Below are 24,851 nucleotides of genomic sequence, written 5' to 3'. Positions count from 1 at the left end.
ACAGTGCACTGTTGATGTCAACATCTGTTACGGCTTTTCCATTGCGGCTACTGTCTTCACACGCAAAACACTCAATGACGTCCTCCAAGGCTTCAGTGTAGGTGACGGCAGTGCCATGGAAGCTTTTTGATAGTCTTTGTCTCATAACCTGCATGCCATTTTTGTTATGGAAAACCACACTGTTACTACAGAATCCTCAAAGCTGGCATCAAGCACAGAGTCTTGCTCCGATGCGTTCTTGGGACTTGTTTTCACAGAGATGAGAGAATTCAGCACCATGTAATGAATTACATTTGCTGAATTGGCGAACGCCACAAAGCGTGAGAAAGATTTCTTTGGTGAGAGCAGCGTATGCTCACACATACAGTTTCTGTGCTAAACCCACGCCCTCGAGTAGAACGTGCCAATGGTGCACTGTGGGGACCGATTTTGGCGGCCATTTTTTACACCTTAAGGCTTCTAGTCACCCTGCCATGTGATTCTGGTGTATTGTTGCATAGATGGCTAAGTTCCTGACTTATGCATATCACAATCTCAAATCTCTGAGGCAATGTATGTTCAGAGAATGGACTGATTGACAACAGTTGGACAGCACAGTAGACAAGACTTTTACTAGACATTAAAAAAATACATATATAGATACACATCAGTGTTGCGGAATGGGCACTTCCATTCCATTCCAATTTCATTCCGGGGAATTAGAACTTGCCGCGATTCCATTCCTTTCAATTCCTCGGAATGAAAAATCTTAGCCCATTCCCACTCCTGGAATGGCCGGGCGGTTCATTTCGATTCCTGTAATTCCTCAACGTAGGAAAGGCATCTTGATAGTTTTATCGAGTTAAGAATGAACGCCCCATAAAGATGATGTCATCAGATGCATTAAGGACTGCAAAAGTACGCAAAACACGCTACCAAGGTCGAGAGATAGTAGCTTGGTGACATATCTTGTGCAGTACAACCACCCTACTAATTCCCATAGGGGAGTTCTCCCGCTACCCATAGTATTTGCATGGTTAGCATGTTTGAACGAATGGTGATGTTTTAATATTGTTTAATCTTAAATGTGCCAATGCTAAAATGAACGACAGCGTCTTTTTTTGCTGACAAAAGTAGCGTTCAAGAAGACTAAGCAGTTTTGCCTTGCATCTGGAGCAGTCGTGAATTTGGAGAAAACTAAGATTTGGTTAATGGGGAACAAAACCCTCTAGATCTGCTGGTATTGGTTGGAACAGTGCCCCACTCGGGCATCTTGTGCCTTTGCATCGAATATGAAACACTGGGTTGCACTGCTCGTCAGAACTCACGCTTGTCAAGCATGCCTCGCAAGCATAGATGGGGTGAGGAGAACTTTCTGAGTTTGCCTGTGTACAGGTATGCAATGTCTTCCTTGTTGCAAAGGTTATTTACGTGAGTCAGGTACTAAACTGCTTGTCAGATAAATGTCAGGGTATGCACTGAGTATTCGCCACTTTCGTGTGGGGGTATCAATGGGAAGCAACACGCAGGGATAATTTGTTTCTCCCTTCAGTATCTGCTGGGATAATGCATTTGTTTGTACACTAACTTATGCCTCGGTTTCTCTTTTACAAATTGGCAGATCATTCACACTTTACACCACGCCTACCCTTGGCTCTGGCTAACTAAAGGTGGACCTAGAGAATGCGTTGTGGCTTTCGACTTCGAAAAGCATGTACTCAAGCCTACATTACTAATTTGAGCATGATATTACAGTAGTAGTGATTAAGGTTGTAGCGAAATACGTTCCTCCCAAATACCCTCTTTGCTTGGCGATGCGAACACGGGTATGTGCCGAGTCGTAGCAACCGAGCAAAGAAAAGATGCAAAGAAAAATGATAACGGGAATAATGAAGTGATCCCACCCCGGAGCGATGGGTGCGCGGGCTGACCAGCTCTCAGCTCGAAACTTTGGAGCAACACAGTCTATATAAGGACAGAATTGTAGTAGGCGCGTTGCTTATAAATGTAGCGTGTTTGTAATCAGCCAAGCCATTTTAAAAATACTGCTTTATTGTTAAATTCGAGGCTCTGACTTAGTAATGTTTGAAGTTTGAAAAACAGCACGTAAACGAAAACATGCTCTATTTTCGGAAAAAGACAATTCCATTCTCATTCCATTCCTCCAAGGGTCGCCCCCATTCTATTCCCATTCCATTCCGGGGTAGCGAAAATGTGGAGTGGCAACTCCGCAACACTGATATACATAACAAATACTCTTTAAAAAACAGAATGTACTACTTATAAAAGTCTTATTTTATGGAACAGAAACGTCTGCATGCTTTGTGTGACTACACTTGTTTTTCAAGGTCTAGCAGCCCTGCCACTAGACCGCACGTGATGGCATCGGTCTTATTTGGCTGCCCTTGTCGTAGCCTTTGTCTGCACGCTACTTGCCTGAAACGATGGTTTGCCACCCATGTCTTGGGTGTTTTCGCCGTCATTCCTAGCTGCTGTGTCTCAGCCATAGTGTCAGCTCACTAAGCTTCGTTGCCTCGAACTTTAGATGGTCGCTTTCACCGACCGTGCGCTTCACCACAGCCGCATTGTCCACGGACTATCTAGTAGCTGCCAGCCACCTTTGGAAGAGGCACTGCCGCCGGCACGTCTGGGCACCACCATAACTGCTGGGGTGCCTCTAATGGAACTGGGTCGGTGGCCTTCTCATGCCTCCAGCTTCGCTGCATCTCGGCCAGAGTCAATAATACCAGCTCAATGTTTCTTCCTCTTCCATTATACCTCGGTCACAGGTCTCAAGCCTGATGCTTCTCCTTGTGTGCACTTGTGCCCTTTCGAATGCCTGCCACATTTCATCTTCTTTATGAATGAATGAATAAACTTTATTAAATGTCTGGCAGTTTTCTTCGGGCGAGGCGGGGGGAAGAGGAGATTAACCCCTGTCCCGTCCCACCTTCCGTTGTTGATGATGCCGTCAGGTGACGGCTCCAAGTCCTTGGACCTGGGTGGCATCTTCGGCTTGCCAGACAGCCTAAATTGGTCAGTCAGCTTGTTGCTGGTGAGTGCCGCCTCCCAGCGGCAGTGACGCAGACGCAGCCAATCTGCAGCAGTGACTACAGCCGCGCCGGCGGCCGGCCTCTGCCCCCGCGCAGTGGTAGCAGCAACAATTGCTCTCGGAGTTCGTCCCTGCCTAACGTATGTCGCGAAGTGAGCGGCGGCAGCGACATTAACTCTCCTGGCACATTCCCGAAGCATGTGCCGCAGTGTGGCTCTCTCTCCGCATGCTTTACACGCGTCTGTCGGGTATATGCTCGGATAAAAGAGGCGTAGGACTGCCAGGCTTTATGAGACGTCTTTTTACCATGCAGTTTACTCGTGATAGTTGTGGTAGCCTCATTAGACACGGGAGTCGAGACCACCACGGGTTGCGTCTTGGCGAGCCACAGGGCCATGCCTGCTGTTGCCTGTGTCTGTGTGGCGCACCGCTCTGCACTCGCTCAGCTGGCAAAGGCGTTAAGTGCCACATGACAAAATACACTATGTTCTTTCGAAACACAAAAACACTTTATTGCTGGACAAGGGTGTCAGTGCAGGCTAGTTGGTATTTCATTGCAGGTTTTTGGGTGTAGCGCCGCATACAAATTGGTAAGAAAGAAGATGACAGGAATGAGGCGCCTCTTTCCTGTCATCTTCTTTCTTACCAATTCGTACGCGGCGCTACACCCAAAAACCTGCACTTTATTGCCTTTGGCAGCATCCCAAGACACAGTACAATGTCCGCTCTTGGGACAACAGGGCTTCTACACATGGACAATACACAAAATGGGGTACCGCAGCATGTTGAAACACGCCACTTGGGATAAGGTCCCTCGGGGCTATGCTGCGCTCTCGTGAAGACCACTGGGCTTGGTCATGAGAGTAGGGCAAATATGGGTACGTGTGGACCTTTGGCAAGTGCCCCTCAGCCTAGTACGACCACACACAAATGCCAGGCTCTTTGGTTTAGCCCATATAATCTAGCATAAGGTATATGCATCTGCTGGGGGGGCACCAAAGGCTTATGGGGAGGAAACCTTGACCTAACTGGAGCTGAAGCGTCTCGGTCATGTGAAATCACGTGCAACTTCACCACGAGAACTGTTGTGTGGTAAATGGTGGTGCCACTTGCTGTAGTGCTTGATACGGGAGAGCGAAAAGAAAAGGTGAAACGTCCACGTAGAGGCTTCGGGAAGCATGTTCTGATTCCCCCCACACCATGCATACCTTTTTTTCGCAGTTTGACAGCCTGGTTGCAGCAGATCACATTTATTCTTGTGGCTAACTATTATTGCGATAGCAATTATATGGACAGTCTCGGCTGGTTTTTGCCGTTGCCGTTGCCGTCACCACGTCATGCTGCGTATATGTATAAGTATATATATATACATCAATATCCCAAAGAAAAATAAATCAGAAAAATGCTTCCGAAGCGCGGAATCGAACCAGCGACCTCTCACTGCGCAGCGCAGTGCGCTAAGCACTACTCCACAAAGTGCAGATCCCTCAAGTAGCTAACGGCGAGCGTTATATACACACCCTTTACCGTTTGCAGTCCTCCGAGGCGGCAGGCACTTATAAGCGTTTCTTCATTATCAGCGAGATGGCGCTAGGAGTGCGACAGGCGCACTTAAAGGCGTCGGCCAGCTCTCTCGCTTCTTAAATGCACAGGGAGAACCTTGCCCTTCTGCTGTCTGCTCGCGCGGGCGCTCGAACAAGCCACGGCCGCCTGGATCATCGACGCGCGCCCCGATCCAGGCGGCCATGAACAAGCTACTGCAGTGTTCATGATTTCCAGCAGATGGAGTTACGTGGTAGCTCTCACTAGAGTTACTGTATGTGCTACCTTTAGGTAGCAGAGTTGCGCCAAGGTACGCCATCTTGGGCTCTGAAGTCTTGCGGGAAAGCCACTCACCATCCGCGTAGGAGCCGCGCTCGCGCGACAGAGTAACAGTGTTCACAGAGTAACAGATCTTCATAGGGCTTTTATTGCACTCGTCACATTCTAAAAAATGAACGCAAGTAAATATACAAAAAAGTAGTAATATTGCTCTTTTCTGCTCACTTTTTTTTAACGCATTCACCCTCCTCTAGGTGGCGCCACCGTCCCAGCTTGGGCACGTAAGCACTATTCCACTAAACTAAAACACGCTGTCCACAACGAACGTTTGCGGCACGATAACGATATTCCCTTAACCCCCGCTATCACGCTAACGCTAAACTAATAACTCTCTAATAACAACAGCGCCGATGTCAACTGCCCTTGAGCCGCCGGAATCTACGGAGTGTCGGCGTCGCCTGTGAAGTGTTGGCAGTGTTGGCTTCTCCGCAGCGCAAAGGAGCCACCTATGACCACGTGACGGCGCTCGGCGAATAGCGTTGCTGGAATCATCGAAGGCAGAGCGAGCGGCGTCCGGAAAACAGTGGCACAACTCTGCTACCTAAAGGTAGCATATACAGTAACTCTAGCTCTCACCGCGCACCGCGTACGTGTAGCTAAAAGCGTTTCAGATGTTGTGCACGTAACGTACGTGTACTTTTCACGTTTGCGTACGTGAAGTCCCTACGTACGTGAAATTAAAACTGTCTAGTAGTGCCGGGTAGTGATGGACGCGTGGTAGTTGCAGCGCGTCCATCTCGCGCCGCTTTTCTTGCTATCGCATTCATTGCTTCACCCTTGCGGCAAAACTGTGACTTTTTTTTCATTACAGGCAGATTATATAAGGTCTCAAAGGGTTTGTAAACACTGTCTCGAGTGCGATGGTGTTTATTTCTTGTCAAGTGCTTCCATTTTATTTAACCTTTTCAGAGCCATTATTTTGCTTGATGGAAGCACCCAGCCACAGGAGTCAATCTTGGAGCCTGTGAAACTGAATATTGACATCAAGCGAGCCCTGACACTGTTCAACAGAAACTTCATGGAGTATGAAATCCGTGGTGCAGTGGACCTAGTGAAGGTAAGGCATTGTGTGGCATACTAAACAATTCTTGTAGTAGATTTTCATTATACATATGCTTCAGCCGATTCTATTAGCTTGGTCAATTCAGCACTTATTGAAGGACCCAGCCAGTACCCATATGTTTTTATGAGTCAAGTTTGTCTTTTTTCAGTCTTGCGATTGCCCCTTCCAAATAGTTTAGACTTTAATAGTCAGCACAAATACCCAAGTGGTGGCTGCAGTGCTAGGAGACGGAGTGTGGGAAAGGTGCATTAATACCTGAGAATGTAGTTAAATTGAAGTGGCAGCTTGCAAGAAACGATGAGCGTGTTTTTTAGATTGCAAGACTCTTCAACCATCGTTGCTAACCACGATTTTCAGGGAGTGCATATGCATGTTTTTGTTTGAACTGGAGATTTTGTGTATATCTTGTGTTAGAGGGTTTTAATCTTTGCATTTTGGTTGGGAATTTGGCAGAGAGCCAAGATAAGTGCTGGTCATTAATTAAGTGTAACAAACTGGAAGAAGGCAGGTGTGAACATGAGGCTGAGTTATGTGGCTGCAGAAAGCACAGGAGAAACGTGGGAGAGGCCTTTGCACTGCAGTCGGGCTGCTGCTGAGACACGTTCCCAGATGGGTACTTGAGATTGGTAACAAAGTACAGCAGATCAGGAAAATATTGCTAAGAGATGAACATGGGTGCAAGTGGCAAACCAATCCGTTTGTTTACTGAGAGTCTACTTTCTGGCTTGCCAATACCCAGGTTAACATTGGTCAGAGGGACCTGAGCACCATCATTGCCATCTTCAAAGAAAACTTGGAAGAAAGAGGAGTCATAGAGTCTCACGACCAAGGTAGTAATTTGAATGGTAGCTGCGGTCCGGGCCTGATTGTGCCCCTTGATGCTGCAGTGTCCACGCCATTGTCTCCGCCTCTCGTGGTCTCTTCCACTCCTGACCCTGTGAAAAAGCTGGAGCATTTCCTGACAAGCTCAGTTGATGTCTACAAAAAGTCAAACGCGTTCTTTTCTCTGGAGGGACTGCATCTGGCACTGTATACCGACACAGAAGACGCTCAGGTAGGACTGGCTCATTAGTGTGCTGGCCATTGAACAGTGTTTGCGCAGTGGCTGAGATGTACAGGAGAGCAAGAAATGCAGTATGAGTGGTATACTTAAATATCGTTTTGTTTTTTCTTGGCTGTTACAAAGCATTTAGAAAGACGATGCTTAGCAAGACATAAATTACTCGTGCTCTGCGTTGCCTAAGAAAAATGTATACTATGTGTCTCACATTAACCACGGGCTTTCACTGCCTAGCGGCTGCAGTCTGACCACGGCAGCAGTCAGACCTGCTAGGACTAACTTGATTCAGACAGGCCAGGTCACTAGAAATAGAAATAAGGAAGTACCAGCACAAACAGGCACCCACAACAGGGGTTGTCTCTCTGGTAGTGCACCGGTATTTCCTTATTTCAAGATGAACCAACTTGGCCAAAAAGAAGTATTGATGAAGTACTGGATATGGAACTTGGAAACGCTAAACAGATGAAGCTTCCCAATTGAAGCTACATTAGTGAACCTCCTTGAAGAACTGTGAGCTGTTGATTGGATTTTGTGAAGTTTCAAGAACTGGGGAAGCACATACAGCACTCACTAATGGCCCCATATCGAAGGGGGCCTCTTAGAAGATGGCATGGCGTTCCTGTGAGCATGATTCTGCAGCATGAATAAAAGGGTAGCATGCATTGTGATGAAACGAAATGAAAGATGTCAAGTGTTGTGACTACAGCCATGACAAGGAGGAAGTGGACTGTGGGGATTGGTAATTAAGAATGGCAGCCACCGTCTTGGTAGAACAGTAAATGGGGCTACTAATCGGTTCTCGTTGAACTGTGCTTGGTATAAAACTGGCAGACCTGGAACAGCCAGGGCCGTACATAATGCAACGTGTTGTCCTTTCATACTTTGTACAATTCAACATGGATAGTGTAGTGTTTGCGATGGAAAGGCACTGAGCACCTGTGGTGCTCCGAAAAGGAACGACACACACACAGTTCCACACCATGCCCAACTTACCCTCGGCTGTAGCGAGGGTGTTTATATATATCAAATGGCGGCGCCCCCTGGCGCCATACAACAGAACAAAGTATATTACAATATACAACATTTCCCCTCCCCTTAACAAAAAGAATTACGCTATGTAGTCTTCCAGGTACTGTGGACACCGGCGTTCTCGCTGAGGCCATGCCGATTGGTGTAGTGGTTGATGTCGTGACGTGAGGGACGACGATCGTTGGCGGGACTCTGATGACTCCACGTCTTGCCCAAGCTGCGCATCTTGGCTGTCTCGAGGTACCTGCAGACTTACAGGCGGTGACACAGTGGGTGGCACAGGAGGTGGCAATGAAGGTGGCAACGAAGGTGGCACAGGAGGTGGCAACGAAGGTGGCACAGTGTCTGTTTGGGGTATCGGTATCGGATAATCGTACCGTTGTGGTGACTGTGTTGGGGGCTCTTTCAGTGTGCTCTTGGAGAGCTTTGACGCATGCCACGTAATGCTGTCAATCAGACGATAAGTGTTACGGGCTACCTTGGAATAAATTACTCTAGGGCGTGAATACTGGGAGGACGCTTTTCCTTGTCCTTTCTGATGCACCCGTACTTGGTCACCAGGTTGAAAGGAATTGTGGTAGGCAGGACGTCTGCGATTAGCATCCTCCTGCATTTTACGCTGATAGCATTCAACGCGCTGACGCAGTTCCTGGTACTCGTTATATGGGTTCTTATGAAAACTGTGCGCGGAGAAGCCTACAATATGCAAACGGGTTCGCGGTTGGCGACCACGCAGCAAGTAAAACGGAGACAACTTAGTTGCAGTGTGCGGAATGGTTCGATATATTGCAACGTAGTCGAGAACAGTCCTTTTTAGAGGCCTTCGTTCCTGAAGGGCACACTGAATGAATGACTTGAGAACGCGGTTAAACCGCTCAACCTGCCCGTTAGATTGAGGGAAGTAAGGTGAAGATCTGATGTGCTTGATTCCCTCGGTAGTGAGATACGTTTCGAATTCCACAGAGGTGAACTGGGGGCCATTACCAGTGACGATTTCCTCGAGCAGTCCCTCTCTGGAAAAAACTGAGGTTAAAAAGCCTATTACAGATTGACTGGTTACACATGATGTGAACATCACCTCGGGCCACTTCGAGTAGTAGTCTACCATCACTATGGCGTACCGTCAGTCTTGAGGGGCTGAATGAAATGGACCCATTATGTCTACAGCCACCTTCACCCAGGGTCGGGGAGGGTATTCGGTCGGCTCTATGGGCCCCTGTTGACTCTTGGCCGACTTATCAGCACTTGCAAATTTGACAGTCGCTTACATACTGCTCGACATGTTTGCGAAAAGCTGGCCACCAGTATGTGCAGCGAATCAGGTCTTGCATTCTCACTATGCCGGGGTGTCCTGCATGAGCGAGTGCGAGCGCTTGTTTCTGTAGTTGGCTGGGAAGGACAACTTGGTCCCCTCTCAGAAGGATGCTATTTACCACCGAAAGTTCGCTTCTGACCTCATAGTATGGATGAAGTTCTTTAGAAAGTTGCTTCTTTGCGGGCCAGCTATTTATCGTATATTCCATGACTTGTCTCAGTGCTGTGTTACAGGTCGTGGCCTGTTGTACTTCAAGCTTGGATATCATGACCTCAACCTGGGCGACTACTTCCTCCTAAAAAGCAAGGGGGGGTTCAGAAGTGTCAAGGGGGTTGCGAGAGAGGGCATCTGCTACCTTATTCTGCTCGCCTTTGCGATACTGGACGGTGAATGTGTAGTTGAGAAGACGAGCTGTCCACCTACCTATTCTCAGTGCCTGGTGATCCATGATCAGTGTGAACTTTCTTCCCCAGAGGTAGACATGCCACTTTTCACAAGCCCATAAACAAGCCAACGCTTCCTTTTCGCCAGTGGAGTACCTGCGTTCAGCTGGAGAAAGAGAACAAGAAGCAAACTGAACAGTTCGAGTGTTTTCTCCATCGGTCTGTTGCAAAACAGCACCAAGCCTGTAATCCGAAGCATCTGTGGACACCACAATAGGAAGAGTTGGCTCAAACAGTGATAAAATGGGCGCATCATGGAGGTACTTTTTCACCTGCTGAAAACTATTTTCAGCAGCCACATCCCAGTTGAATGGGACATCTTTACGCAGCAACTGACGAAGTGGCTCCACTACATGGGCCATGTGTGGCACAAACTTGGAATAATATTCCGTCAACCCAAAAAAAGAGCGCAGTTGGGTCGGGTTGGAAGGGTGGCTAAAGGTCTCAACCTGCTGAATGTTCTTCTCAAGGGGGGATATGCCCTGAGCGGAAATCTTGTGTCCGATGAATGACAGTTCTTGGACATCAAAGACGCACTTGTCATTTAGCTTTAACCCCGAGGAAGCAATCCGAGTGAGAACTTTTCCCAGATAGTCATCACGTTCCTTTTGCGTGCTACCGAAAACGATGATGTTGTCAATGTAAAATTTGACACCAGAACAGCCTGCCAGAATTTGGTGCATGAGTTGTTGAAACGCAGAAGGAGCGGAAGCGAGCCCAAAACACACTCGCTTAAAACGGAAAAGGCCCTCATGCGTTACAAAGGTCGTCAAGTCGCGACTGTCTTCATGCAGTGTTACCTGGTGATAGGCCGAGGCGAGATTTAACTTTGAAAACCATTTAGCACCCTGAAGAGACTGCAGCAGGTCTTCTGCATGAGGCAACGGAAAGCTATCAATAATGATGGCCTGGTTAGGTGCACGCAGATCCACACACATTCGAATGGCTCCATTCTGTTTGCGAACAACAACAATGGGAGACATTCTGACGCCGAGACGCGCTCTATGACGTCTTTTCGTAATAAGTTCTCTATTTCCTGTTTGACTGGTTCTCGCAATGTGAGAGGCAGCCGCCTGAGCTTTAAGCGTTGTGGTGAAACTTCAGGACGTATCTTGACCTGATGGGTGACACCCTGTACGAGGCCAAGGCCGGGAGTAAACAAGTGTTCAAAATGATTGAATCTGTCTGGTAGGTGGCCCACCGTACCTGATGTGATGTTTTGAGATGTGTTAGATGGCACTCGTGGCAACTCATGGGGAGGCGAGGCCGGTGCGCCCGCTGAAAACTCGGGATTCACTGGAATTGGCTGTGTGCTGGTGCCGCAACATTGAAGGCTGTTGCCTGCAAGAATCATATCAAGTTTGTGGGTTGCATCAATACCAAGAAGGGATCGTCCATTGCTTACAACGTAGAACAGTATCTCAGTAGTGCGATTTCGGAACGTTACCAGAGCTTGAAAACACCCGAGAAGTGGAACGATAGTCCCTGAATAATCTTACAGTTTTTTAGGTGGAGCTACCAGTCTGCAATCAGAACCTGACGGTTGGACAAAATAACGCGTAAACAATTCTTTAGACAGAATGGAAACTGACGAGCCAGTGTCTACAAATAAAGATAAAGGCTTTCCGTTCGCCTCAACATCGGCGTAAAATCCCGGTGTGCGGAGGTCCGGTTGGGTGTCTGACAGGGCCATAGACTCGGCATGATCCGAACGCCTAGGCCTGGAGGGACTGGAGGCTTGCTGATGCCATGCTGGTGGTGACCGCGCTGAAGGGTCTACTGCGACACACAGTGGCAAAATGTCCCCTCTTGGAACACTGGTTGCAAACCTTGCCGCGCGCGGGGCAGTTCTGAGTGGGAGCATGCTGATAGCCACAGTTAGGGCAACCAGTTGCAGACTGGGGTGGCCGGTTGTAATGCTGACACGTCGACGAAGGTGCAGCGAGTTGCCAAGGGCGGGGTTCGGTAGAAGGTGTGACAACCCACGGCAAAGAACGGCGCTGCGCCGAACTTTGATGTGGCGCTGTGTTTAGCTGTACAAGCGCTTCAGGCTCGTATTCTTTGAGGCGACGCTGGACGCGGTCAGCATCGTTGATGATCTTCACGGCCTTCTCAAACGTAAGCGTGGCCTCCTCGACAAGCAACCGTTCCTGTAGTCGCGTAGAAGTCAGTCCAATGACTTTCGAGCAGCATCTGGTCCTTGAGTTCCCCGAAGTCGCACTGGTTAGCTGTATCTTGCAATTCGAAGAGAAAATCCTGGGGGGAAAACTCGCCTTGCGCGAGGTTCCGAAAGGAGAGTCTGGCTGTGGCTACTGCCTCTGGAGGGCTGAACTTGCCCGTTAGCGTTTGCACCAATGAGGAGTAGGTGTCTTTGGTTGATCCCGGCGTTTCCGATGCCGCGGCGAGTGCAACCCGTGCCTGCCTCTGACCTTCGGCTCCAAGCAGTGTTTTCAGCAGTGCGGCTTTGCGTTCCGCGGAAAAACTTTCGCCGCCAGCGGCAAGCAAATAAGTTTCAAAATCTTTGAGCCACCGCGTCCACGGTACTGTTGGTGTTCCCGGATGGTTCCAAAACCCGGGCGGCTTTCCTATCAAGTCGGCCATGTCGCAGCTGTGTGGCGTGACATTATCACCTGGCATTTCGCTGACCTTCCTGGGGGCGGTAGCTACCTGCGGCGCAATAAGCAGCGATGCGCTAAAAGCGAGGGCTGCCGAAGAGCGAGGGCTGCCGTTCGCTGCGGTGCAAGCAGACCGAAAGGGTATCGCCGCATCTGGTGTTGCCAATGATTTGCTTCATGGCTGTTGGTTGCCGTTGGCGAGCGGCGGAGGGTGGAAGGCTTTCAGGACGCATGTCGGCTGCGCCATTGTAGTGTTTGCGATGGAAAGGCACTGAGCACCTGTGGTGCTCCGAAAAGGAACGACACACACACAGTTCCACACCACGCCCAACTTACCCTCGGCTGTAGCGAGGGTGTTTATATATATCAAATGGCGGCGCCCCCTGGCGCCATACAACAGAACAAAGTATATTACAATATAAAACAGATAGTCATAAACGTCTTCAGTGCTTAGGTAGGAATCAGGCCCGTACCCCCCCCACCTTGAAATTTTGGTGATAAATGGTGTTTTACGGAAAATAAATAATGAAAATAGGTGTTTTTCTCGAATAGTCAAGGCCTTCAGCAAGTCCCCCCCCCCCCTCCCCCAAAAAAATACATTCCTGGCCTGGTAGGAATAAAACTGGAAGGAGAACTGTCGGCTAACGCAGTAGCAGAGTAGAGGTACTGGTAGGATTTGCCCAAAGAAATGAACTCCAAATAATGAACACGTTCTTTTGAAACTATGGAAATATAGAGTAGACATGGAATTGCCCTAATGGAGAAGCGAACAACAAAATAGATTTCATAGCATGCGAGAAGAGGACATAGCAGTAGTAGGTAAGCTTACTGAGGTTGATGACTGCTTTCAGCCTGAAGTTAGTCACTAAATAACAGCATCAAAACAGATGAACTCATTGTCCTGGCAAGGAAATACTACACTTTAGAACAAGAATGCAATGAGAATGACTGATTTCTGAAGCAGCAGTTGAAGTTGGAGGTAAAGCGCCAAGGGCACGCTCTCACAAAGCAGGTAAGATTTAATAAAGGTACAGCGGCTGAAACCTTCAGAGGTGAAATATAAGTGACTGAACTGTCAGTGTGGATTGTCGGAGAGGCTGACCTCTGGTAGGTGGTCTGACCCTGCTCTGCATCTGTTGTTTCATCCAAAGCTGTCGTCACCTGTGCGGGATCCCCTGCATGCACTTTCCAAGCTGGAGCTAGAAGAGCTCACTGCCAGCCTGAATCTCTTCAGTGACCAGTCCCTGGAAGTCAAGTGTTCCTTGCAGAGCCTGCTGGTACAAGACACGCGCACCGATTCCACCCTTATTCACACCAGGTAATATGCTGGGAGGACAACTTATTCTGGCCACCCTTTGATGAGGATCGAGCTTCGTTGGTATAGTCTTTTTCAGTAGTACAGTTAAACCTTAATATGATGGACTTAAATATCGTGAAATTCTCAATATAATGAAACATTTCACTTATAAAACCTCAAGTCTATGTACTGCCGTGAGCAAAAGCACAGACCACGGGAGCATGTGCCGAAGTTGCGCTCTGTGCCATCTAGTAGCCAACCGTCTGCAGTCGAGAGCATAGGTCTGGCCGCGCAATCGCCAGAGCAATGCTCTCGACAACAGACAGCTCGCCATTAGATGGCGCAAACCACAACTTCGGCACGCGCTCCCGTGGTCCGTATACTTTTGCTCATGGCAGTACATTATGTATTTTGAATCTCAATAGCCTTGGCCTTCCTCTGCAGCCACCGAGGAAGGCCAAGGCTATAAATTGAAATGCTGTTATGATTGAATCACAAGCTGTTTTGGCAAATGTGTATTTCAAATTGCACGCCGAAGAAGAGTAGCGGATTTTTGTGCAGTGGCTTGGGGTGCAACTCAGCGCAGTCCTCGCCTTCAGAGTGGTGCAGAGGTAGAGCATGCAGCTTGTAGAGCCGGTGCCTCCATGACTAGGCCGTCTCTACGCAGCATAGTTCCGCATGCTGTGCTGCACGTGCCATGCATCAGCACCCGACATGGCATTCTTGTTACAGCCACATGTCACTTAGCAAACATGATTGGCTCTCGATCAGAAGCATAAAATACAACGAGCTCTTATCTTCTGAGCGAGATTGTTCAGGAAAAGGATGTTGCCGATGCCGCTGATATCTTGCAAGCAGTCTTGATTGGTGAGAAAAAGGGCATATCGCACAGCCCACTCTGAATCATCCTGAGCTCTCAAAGAAACTACCTAATCTGGTTGTATGACGAATTTAAAATAAATTCCCACCTAAAGCAATTGAAACAGGCCTGTTTACCACAAATGAAAGTTTTTTTTGGTAAAGGCACTGTTGCAACACAGTTTAAGCAGCTGACTGATATTTTTTTAGCTGCTTGCACTTACCAGCGGCAGTACTGCAAGCTCTATAAAATAATAGGGATGTTCATTGATAAAGCCAACTTAACCGACTGTTGTTGAACCAGTGCACAGGGGTGACTGAAATCCATAATGCTGTACCATGTCTTGCATGATCCTTTGGACCTGCGCATGTGTTTTTGCAAAATACAAAGTGTGGCCAGCACAAAGTGACATGCAACGGTTTGTGATGTTGCACATACATCGAGGCGGGTGGAGAAGAAGCAGAGTGAGCAGATAGATCTGCTACAGAGGTGCACACATATGCCATCAACACAAACACACAAAAAACAAAAGCACTGACATTATGCAATGTTCATGTATAATTTTTTTTCATGGATGTGCACACCTCTGCAGCTCATCAATACACCTTGAGGGAATCTTTATGAGCTTCAAGTAGAGGTGTGCGCCGCCGCGCCGCGCTGCCGCCGCCGCCTGTTTTTGGTTACGCCGCTCGCGCCGCCGCCGAAGTCCCAAGAGAGATCATGCCGCCGCCACCGCCGCGCAATAATTTCGGCGCGCCGCCGTTAGTCTTTTATTTCAATTCGAGTGGGAAATCTGGAAATAAAATACAGCACTTCGCCAGAGGAGCTCTTCTCGATGTGTCCGTGTAATGAACTGTCCATTTGAGCGGCCGCTGAATAGCGGCAGCTCGGCGAGAAGCGCGCCCCCTGTTTCCGGTTCTTGTTTTGCAGCGCCATCATGACATCATGAAGCTTTCAAACCATGGAGTTTCAAACACTCTCGACACAAATGATAGAGACGGAATGCGCTTCAATGCAACGAACGCAGCCCTCAGAGATCCGATTTTCTGTGCACATGTCTTTTGATCGTGTTACCCATCGACTTAGGTTAAATGTGACCGCTCGTCTAACGCAGCTGTAACGTCGGTACGCATTCCCTGCATCGTTCTCAAACATCTGGGACACATTCATATGCAAATTCAGACTTGAAAAGTTGCTGTTTCTGTGCATTTCGTCCACTCTCTTCTTACGCTAGGAATGTGCTGGCGGGTTCGGTGCGGCGACGTGGTCAAGAGCGAGGTGACATCACGGCTCACTGCTTTTTCGAATCACTGAATGCGCTCTGCCAAAATGGACTGTGGACATCTCCTTTGGATGAACGTATCGAGAATTGCTCCCCAGAGGTTGCAGTATCTTTTTCTTCTCCAGAAATATCACGAGTATTGCCGGACTTTAACGCTGCCGCTTCCTCCAGCCTTAAAGGGCGACGACCCAACTCGCTGGATAGCATATTCTTGGGGTCTTGGACCTAGTACACTGTGCATAAATAAGTAAAACAGATAGGTAACATATATTTCTGGGTGCGTTAGTACACCTTTTCCTTTCATTCTTACTTGAGTAAATCGATAAATAAATACAGAAGTAAAGAGAATGGCAAACTTAGCTGAGCTATTTATATAGCTGCGCTAGTTGTAGGCATTCATGTTAAGAAGACATGACGTGGAAACACGGACATAAGAGAAACGTCGAGAGAGGGAACAGCTATCTCTCACGTAGACCACTACTCGCACTTGATTGATAGGTATGGCCTCTTACGTGGGAATGCGCAGGTAAATATTTGTGTCTACCTTCGGTTCCGCCGCTGTGTGATTTTTCAGTTGTTAGCGGCGTTTCTGGCATCTTGACTACTCTCCTATGTCCGTGTTTGCATGCCCTGTTTTTATAAAGGGCCCCTAACAGCCTCTCAAAATACAACAACAAAAAAAAAGAACGAGCGCGTTATTCTCCCTTGGTGTTTCTTGTCTTCTGGTGCACTTTGTGATGCGAGAACTGTGATTCACGTGACATCATCAGGGTACATACTCTCGACTGGTCCATATACGATAAATAACAGTTGTGAATTGTCTCTCATACTGCTTTGTTATGCAGCCGCCCACCCACTCTTGCTTCTCTCGAACGACTATCGTGCGCGAGTAACTGATTTCGCTCGATTTTGTGCGTTTGCGACCGCGCATGCAGAGATAACAGACTGTAGCTGACAAGCGCGAAATCATGATAGGTTCAACGCTTAGTTCTGACATTGTACGCGTGCTTTATGGAAAAATAAGTGGCGAGGAGATGTCCCCTGTAAGAAGAGTATTGAAGGCGAGAACGAAACCAATGGAAAAGGCGCCGGATTATATGATTATATGAGCTTTCCAGGAAAAAAGCGAGCCCGCTTCGACGGTTTTTTGTATTTTTTTATTGCGTTATAGCAATTGTATGGACACTCAGGACAGGTTTTCACCGTCGCCATCATGTTCCATGTAAACTCTAAATCGATAACATCGCTCCGCGCATTGTATGTTCTACCCACGAGTAAAAAGCTCGCGAGCATTGGCAAGGAACATGGCTAAAGCAGAGATGAAACAAGCTGGCCACCTCCGTCATGCGGAATAACATCAACACGCGTGTGAGGCCTGCTGCCGATTGCTCCTCAAGCAGAAGGAAACGCCCCGCCCATCATTTGCTGGGCAAAGGAGCAGGAAGGGATGTCTGGGGAGAGGGACTGCGTAACTCGACCAGCAACTGTGACTATAAGGGTGCGGTCGAGAGCGCTGGCACTCGCGCTATTTCGGAAGACATCCCCCAGCGAACGGCTCATATACCTTCTACGCGCTGTGAGCGCTGTGATCTCACTGCTTCGCGCTCGGACCACTGATACGACAAACTGACCGAAAACCGCTTCTCTCCCGGGAATGGCCGTATTGCCATACACTAGCATTTTGTAGAGTTAAGTGAGATTGGAGCAAAAAGAGTTAGCTTAGCCCTCGTTCATTGACATTACGGCGTGTACTTATCGCATTCACTGCTTCGCCCTCTCCCCCCCGCGGCTCTCACGCGCCACCGCCGGAGGTGGAAACACTGGCACGCCGCCGCCGGTGATTTTGGGTCCGGCGCACAAGTCTTGCTTCAAGGTGAAGACACGGCAGGTGCCCAAATGAGCAATCAATGCACACAGGTGCACTTGAAATGGACCACTGTTTTAAATTAGGTTGTAAACTCAACTGTGCCAAATGATAGAAGTGCTGCTCCAATTACTCCTAACTGCTTCAAAAGAGAAATGCTGCTCCATGCTGCTCCAAAGTCTAATATTTGTTAGTAGCTGCTCCGAACCTACTCTGAAATGGCGTTGGGAAATTGAAAACAATGAACTTTAGCCGTGTGACCATCCAGCGAGCCTGAACAAAAACTAAAAACAAGCTGTATACTATAATCTTAATATGCTAGTATGCATCTTGCATACTAGCTGTATACTAGCATATTGACAATGCCACAAGTACTGGCACTTTATATTTGTATATCTGATTTGGCTGCATACTTGTATCTGACAAGCAGACTATTTTGGGGAAATGTACGTGAGATTAGTTCGATATCGTACTGATTACTAACTTCGGCTGTGACGACTTTGATGTGCGACTGATTACATTTACCACTTTATCAGCTTTGACATCATTTATGCCACAAGAACTAGCATTTTATGTGTATAGCTCGTTTACTGTTTTCTTTTTAAATTTTCAATGTTGTTTATTTTGGTGAAATATGAAATAACATATTCTTTTGATTTCGTACCGATTATAAACTGCTGCTTTGGCAATACAGTTGAACCCGTTTATAACGAACTCGAAAGTGTCGCGAAAAGTGGTCATTATATCAGTAGTTCGTTGTATATGGACTCGCCCTTAAAAACGTGCGCTTAGCGGCCAAGCCGCTTTTTTTTTCTTTGCACTTTTGTTAGAGTGCTAACAACCCATTCGGTGACAAGCTAAGCCTTTTCGCGTCATGAAGCGACGCCCGCTGCGTGCTCACGAGTGAATTAACCGCCTTTGCAATGAGCTGACACCATTTCACCGAAGCGCGGTACCGCGACGTAGAGCCGATCATCCCTGGCTAGTTGCGTGCAGCGCGTCGCCTACTCGGCTCGCGGAATCACTGCCGGGCCGCTTGCTGTATGCCGTATGCGCGTTCGTACGTTCTTCGTGCTTCCTTCACTCCGGACCGTGCACGTGTGTGGCGAGTAGCCTCTTCGTTCAACGCGGCGAAAACAAGCATTTTGCAAGCAACGCACACTCGACGTCTCCGCGATGCTCTCGCGGCCCTGCACGTCGATGCGCGGCGCACTTGAGTTCTCACCTGGACAAACACGCAGTATATTTTCGCTGTCAGTGCATCGACGTTTCTCGGTGCTCGCTCCGCTCAACAACAGCGAGCTACTTTCGTTTCTACAAAGCGACGCGCACTTTAAAGCGGTCTCGCACGACGCGGCGGCGGCATACTTGCGAACGGCAGCATGGCACGCTCGTACCGCCGTCAATCTGCAGTGTACGGCGTACGCCACACGCACAGCCAAGCAGACATCTACAGATGACTGTGATAAGGTTGTCGGCTATAAGTCATAATGGCACGTTCATCGACGGCCGCCACCTCGCCTTCGCTCTTTTCTGGTGCTTATCCCCGAAAGCATCGCCGCAATCACGTGGAAGTCGTAATCATCGATCGACCGGTCTCTGCTGTTACCGAAAAGACGGACGACCTTTTGCGGCACATTGTGGCGTCGACGAGTTTAGGGATGCAGTGAACCTTTTTGCGATGGAAAGTGATCGCGGTTATCACTTCTTGCATTTATGGCTTCTTGCGTTCCAAGGCATTGTTTGGTTCATCGCAGGCAGTCGTAGCTGCAGAGAACGGCGTCAGGAAAGGTTACCGTGCGAAAGCTGACCGCAAGGCTTCATGCTGCCTACTATTCTTTTTCTTCCTCACTGCCATTCTGCCACTGAAGAAATGCCTGGAAAATGAGCGACCTCGCTCGCAGCGTCCGAAATCTGCGTGCGGTGCTCGCCGATCTGGGATATCTTAGTCGCGAGCACCATGGTCGCGAGTAAACTGGAGCGGGGCACGTGCGAGCGCGCACCCCTGTCACGCTTTAGAAGGGATGTTTTAACTTTTTTTCGCTTTGTATGCGCCTTATTTTTACCGCGACCGTGTCTGAAGTGTCCGTTGTAAAAGTAGGAGGCTTTGAAAAATGTTCGCTATGTGGACGCAGCTTCAATGGTTAGCATAGGAAAATCGTAAGTGCACCCAAATATGGTCGTTATAACCGATAGATCGTTATATGTGGGATCGTTATAAGTGGGTTCGACTGTAGTCACATGATTGCGGCTACTTTTATAATTTGGTGCTCAGCTTTATTGCTTTTATATTATTTCTGGCACAAGTACTGGTATTTTAAATATATGTAGCGCATCTTACTTAGTGTTGAATGACCATCCATCTGATTAATTATTTCTTTCTTACGATTTGCAGTGATTATTGTGTGTGCAATATGTTTAGTAATAAATATTAATATTTACGAGATGTTTAAATGATGCTTTAAACTCTAGGAGTTGTTTGGAATATTTTGCCATCTGCTCCAAACAGACCAATAGCATATTTTCTGCTCCAAAAAGCAAAGTGTCACTTCCATCACTGACTGTGCCTCAAATATGCTGTATTCATGTGTATGCCACTTTGTATTCATAAAGGTGTTGGTGGTGTCTAATGTCAGGCATACGATTTTTACCATTAGGATAGTGATGCTTTGTTTTGCTTAACACATAGATGGCTTCATCTGTGCCATTTAATTTAGTGGCTGAGGAGCTGTGAGTTGACTGGGATGGTTTGGTTCTAATTTCCTAAACTCGTGTGGCTCTGCAAGTCAAGTTGATCGTGCAACAGAAGCCTTACTCTTCTTTTTTAAAGGTTTGGGTATTGCTCACAAACGTGTGCAGCGTGTTCACACGTACAATATGACAAGGCATGTAAATGGTTGAATGGTCAGCCATGCATCCTACCTCTCGAGGGAGCTAGTGTGTGCACAATATTTGCACTCAACAGGGGCTTCTTTCGTGGGACATTTTAGCCGGCAATGCATGGCCGGCTAAGCAAAAGAGAAAAGCATCAATATGTTCTTTTGCCTCCATGCAGCGCTTGCAAACGCTGGCTTTTGGGCTGAAACACATTTGCAGCCATGGTAGCGCAGGCTAAGGACAAGGACAAAAGAAAGACACATTCGACACCACACAGCGCTAACTTTCAACAACTGTTTTATTACTTGCTGATCCCACTAGTATATATACTCTCACGACGTCATACTTTCAGCAATCCGGCAGTTTGGGCACGTTGGTATTCCATCTTGAAAAAACTAAGAGCGCACAGAAAACACGGATGACAGAAAGACACACATATGCACACACGTAGGCGCTACCTCCAACAAAATTTATTCTTGTGATCTACTACTACTTGTAGCGCACAATCAGCCCAAATCGATGCGCCCAACTCCCAAACCTTCCCCAGATGACACTTTTAATTTGACGTTGTCATACCCAGAGTCACTCTTTTTTTGTTAGTGCAATTGATGTCATGCTTACGCATTTTTTGCCCATCTTTTTAATCTCCTCTGCCTCGATTATCTCTTTTGTCAGCATATTTTGATTTTTGTTAACAATTCTACATGCGTCAAACAAAGATACACAGCCACACTTCTTGCAATGTATCGCTAAAAAGCCACCAGCCACGTTCTGGACATTGTACGAGTGCTCACGTAAGCGGTCTTTGACGCAGCGACTGGTTTGTCCTATATAGCTGCGGCCACACAACAACGGTAGGCAATAAACAACGCTTTCAGCACATTCTAGAAACTTGTTTTTGTGCTTCTTTTCACAGACGCATTTTTGCTGTGCTCTTGGAGCTATCATCTTGCAGAGCTTCTTCAATTTTGTCGGGGTTGAAAAAACAACCCGCACGTTGGCGCGCTGGGCCATTTTTTTCAAGTTATGGGAGACAGTGTGTATATACGGCAACACACTCGTTCGTCTTCCGCGCTCGAACGAGTTAGTCGGAGGTTCATGTACACTTTTCATGTCTCACAAAATGCGCTCAGCTACAGATACGAGTACGGGCTGCAGATAGCCAGCATCAGTCAGTCTTTTTCTCTGCAGTTCAAAGCTCAAAGAAACAGAGTGGTTACACGACTTCCTCAAGGCGTTCTTGAAGCAGAGGTTGGCAATTGCCCTCTTAACCAATTTAGAATGTGCCGAATGGTAAGGAAGCAAGGGTTTATTTGCACGTGGCTCGTAATGCCAACAAGAGTGATCCCCCTTACTCGACAAGCATAGGTCCAAAAAACGCATGGTTCCATCTTGCGGTAACTCGTGTGTCACTTCCAGGGGTTCAAGATAGCCTCAAATTCAACAATAAAAAATACACATTTTTGGAGGGCATTTCGTGAAAAAAATTCAACCCTCAAAGGGTTAAAGGCCCACCCATTACAAAGCGCTCAGACACATTCAATGATCATCATCAGCAAAAGCATCACCAAAGTGAACAACTGCGTAGGATCACGTGTTATCTTACGGACGCGTAGTAGGCCCTTCGCTGATTTGCAAAAGGAATAATTATGGCGTACTGGGCACTTAACTGTACTTGCAGTAGGCATTCTAGGATACTTTGAAATGGCCAATGTTACGCGCACAGTCGTTCGTTTCCTTACGGTAAGGTTGAGGCATGCACCGAGAACCGAAGCCAGGCTAGCTATCGAGAAGACGATGCGCACGGGGCACGTTCTACTCTTGAAGCTCAAGCGTCCTCAAAGTTTCTAGATGCAGTTGTGACCACTTGGCACGTAAGCTTGCTGAGGCTTTTTCTATTTCATCGAAATGGTTGTGGTTTCGCTTTCATCAAGGCTGTGATTGGCTATAGAGGTTGGCTCAGCTCCAAAATTTATTTATTTATTTATTTAGAAAAAACCTTACAGGCCCTGTCAGGCATTGAGTAAGGGGGGCATTGTTACAATAACAGGTGAAATACAACGGAAACAGCTCGAAAATACATTAAAAGAAAACACACATATGATGAACAAGTGGAACAGCATAATAAATCAAGGCAGTTTAAGTAAAAAGTGAGTACAGACGCTCTTGAAATATTTTAGGATCGCTTATCGAGACAATTTGATCAGGAAGACCATTCCAGTAAGATATGGCACGTGGTACAGCTGATAAATTGAAGGCAGTAGTTTTACCAAAAATGCGTTTGAAGCTCAAATGATGATGTAATCTTGATGACATGCATGTGGGAGTTTCGAGGGGTAATATGCGTGGCTTATCGGAATGGACATATTTGTGAAGCAGACAAAGCAAAGCAATTCTGCGACGAATATCTAGGTTCTGTAGAGAAATATTGAGCTTAATCTGTGTTACGCTGGAGTTCCTATCAAAATTCCGAGTGATATACCGGGCAGCCCTATTCTGTACGCGTTCAGTCATAGTTATTAAATACTCTTGGTATGGTGACCATACAGCACATGCAAATTCTGATCGCGGGCGTACATACGTCAGGTAGGCTAATTTACGAACGTCAGCAGTTGAATTTTGCAAGTTGCGCCTCAGAAAGCCAAGTGTTTTCGATGCAGTAGCGCAAATATTGGTAATGTGCGATGACCAAGAAAGGTTAGTAGTGAGGCTCACGCCAAGGTATTTGTAGTTACTGGTACGTGACAAGGTCGTATTATTTAAGCAGTATGAAAATATGTGGAACTAGTGCGCTTGCGTGAGAACAATATAATTTTACATTTAGAAGGGTTTAGAGACATTTTCCATTTGGTGCATCAGTCGGTTATAGTGTGAAGGTCACGTTGCAAGGTATCGTGATGGTTAGTGGAATTAATTGCTCTGTAAACAACACAATCGTCGGCAAATAATCGTATGCAAGAGGAAATGTCTGAGAGCAAGTCATTAATAAATATTAGAAAAATTAAAGGTCCCAGGACACTCGCCTGTGGTACACCAGATGTGATTTCAGTAATGGAAGAAGGACAATTGTTAACAACCGTGAATTGATGACGAAGTGATAAAAAGTTTCTTAGCCAGGAAAGGGTCAGTGATTCGATACTTAAATTAGATCATTTAGAGATGAGACGGCAATGGGCAACACGATCAAATGCTTTAGAGAAATCTAAAAAAATGGCGTCTGTTTGTTTACTGTTGTTCATGTTGAAGTGTAGATCAGTGGTGAATTCGAGTAACTGTGTATCGCAAGAAAGACCTTTTCTGAAGCCGTGTTTTTTCTTAAAGAAAAAGTTATTTTTTTCAAAGTGGGTGTAAACGTGCGAGGCGATTATGTGTTCAAGTAGTTTACATGATACCGATGTTAGCGATATTGGACGATAGTTTTCAGGTTTACATTTATCTTCAGTTTTAAAAATGGGAATGACTTTCGCAATCTTCTAGTCTGCAGGCAAAACACCAGATGATAAGGACTGCTTAAAGATATGGTACAGAATTACACTTGAAATAGATACTGTGTTTTTTAATAGCTTAGTGTTAATATTGTCGATACCGCAGGCAGATCTTTTTTTTAAGTTTGTTAATGAGGCAAGCAATACCGTCAACTGAGATATTTATAGGTGCCATAAACGGGTAATCGTGTTCCGGAGCCACTGGAATATCGGAATGGTCTTCCCTTGTAAACACAGAAGTAAAAAATGTGTTGAATACTGATGAACATTCCGCGTCTGAAAGAGGTTGTTGTCTGTCATCTAGCAAGGAAATATCGAAACTGTGATTAGGCGTCATTGTTTGCCAAAATTTTCACGGATTTGACTTCAGGAGAGAAGGTGAGCGAAGTACTTGTCTTTAGCAGTGTGTAAGGCAACAGTGTAGTAAGAAAAGCTTTGTACTTGCTCCATGAGGACTCACTTACTCTGTTTTTTGCGTTACAGTAGAGACGCTTTTTTTTTTATTGCGGAGTGTTCGTAGGTTTTTGTTGAACCATGGTTTATTCTTGTCGTTGACTGCCGGAAGGTAGGGAATATATTTGTCGACAAGAGCGAGCAATTTTTCCTTGTACAGTATCCAGTTTTCCTCAACAGAGCGTAGGGAAAAAGACGGCAGAAATGAGTTATTTAGAAAATTCTCTAGTTCGGTGTTCATGGCGACATAGTTAGCCTTGTTGTAATTGCGAATCTTTTTATGCCAAAATCCAGTAA

At 46.9% G+C, this 24,851-nt stretch overlaps 1 protein-coding gene across 1 annotated transcript in view; it reads left to right on the top strand.

The window, feature by feature from the left end:
- Window positions 1-24,851, top strand: part of LOC119397704 (intermembrane lipid transfer protein VPS13A) — a 1,038,245-nt gene that overhangs the window by 293,540 nt on the left and 719,854 nt on the right. Inside the window, exons 31-34 of the mRNA XM_037665124.2 lie at window positions 5,822-5,969; window positions 6,715-6,805; window positions 6,863-7,029; window positions 13,589-13,755. Of these exons, the coding sequence (XP_037521052.1) occupies window positions 5,822-5,969; window positions 6,715-6,805; window positions 6,863-7,029; window positions 13,589-13,755 (573 nt within the window). The remainder of the gene's footprint in view (window positions 1-5,821; window positions 5,970-6,714; window positions 6,806-6,862; window positions 7,030-13,588; window positions 13,756-24,851) is intronic.

This window comes from Rhipicephalus sanguineus, chromosome 6 (genome assembly GCF_013339695.2).
Source record: "Rhipicephalus sanguineus isolate Rsan-2018 chromosome 6, BIME_Rsan_1.4, whole genome shotgun sequence".
NCBI lineage: Eukaryota > Metazoa > Arthropoda > Arachnida > Ixodida > Ixodidae > Rhipicephalus > Rhipicephalus sanguineus.
Note: the sequence above shows the minus strand (reverse complement) of the source record. Positions and strands in the feature narration are given on the sequence as shown.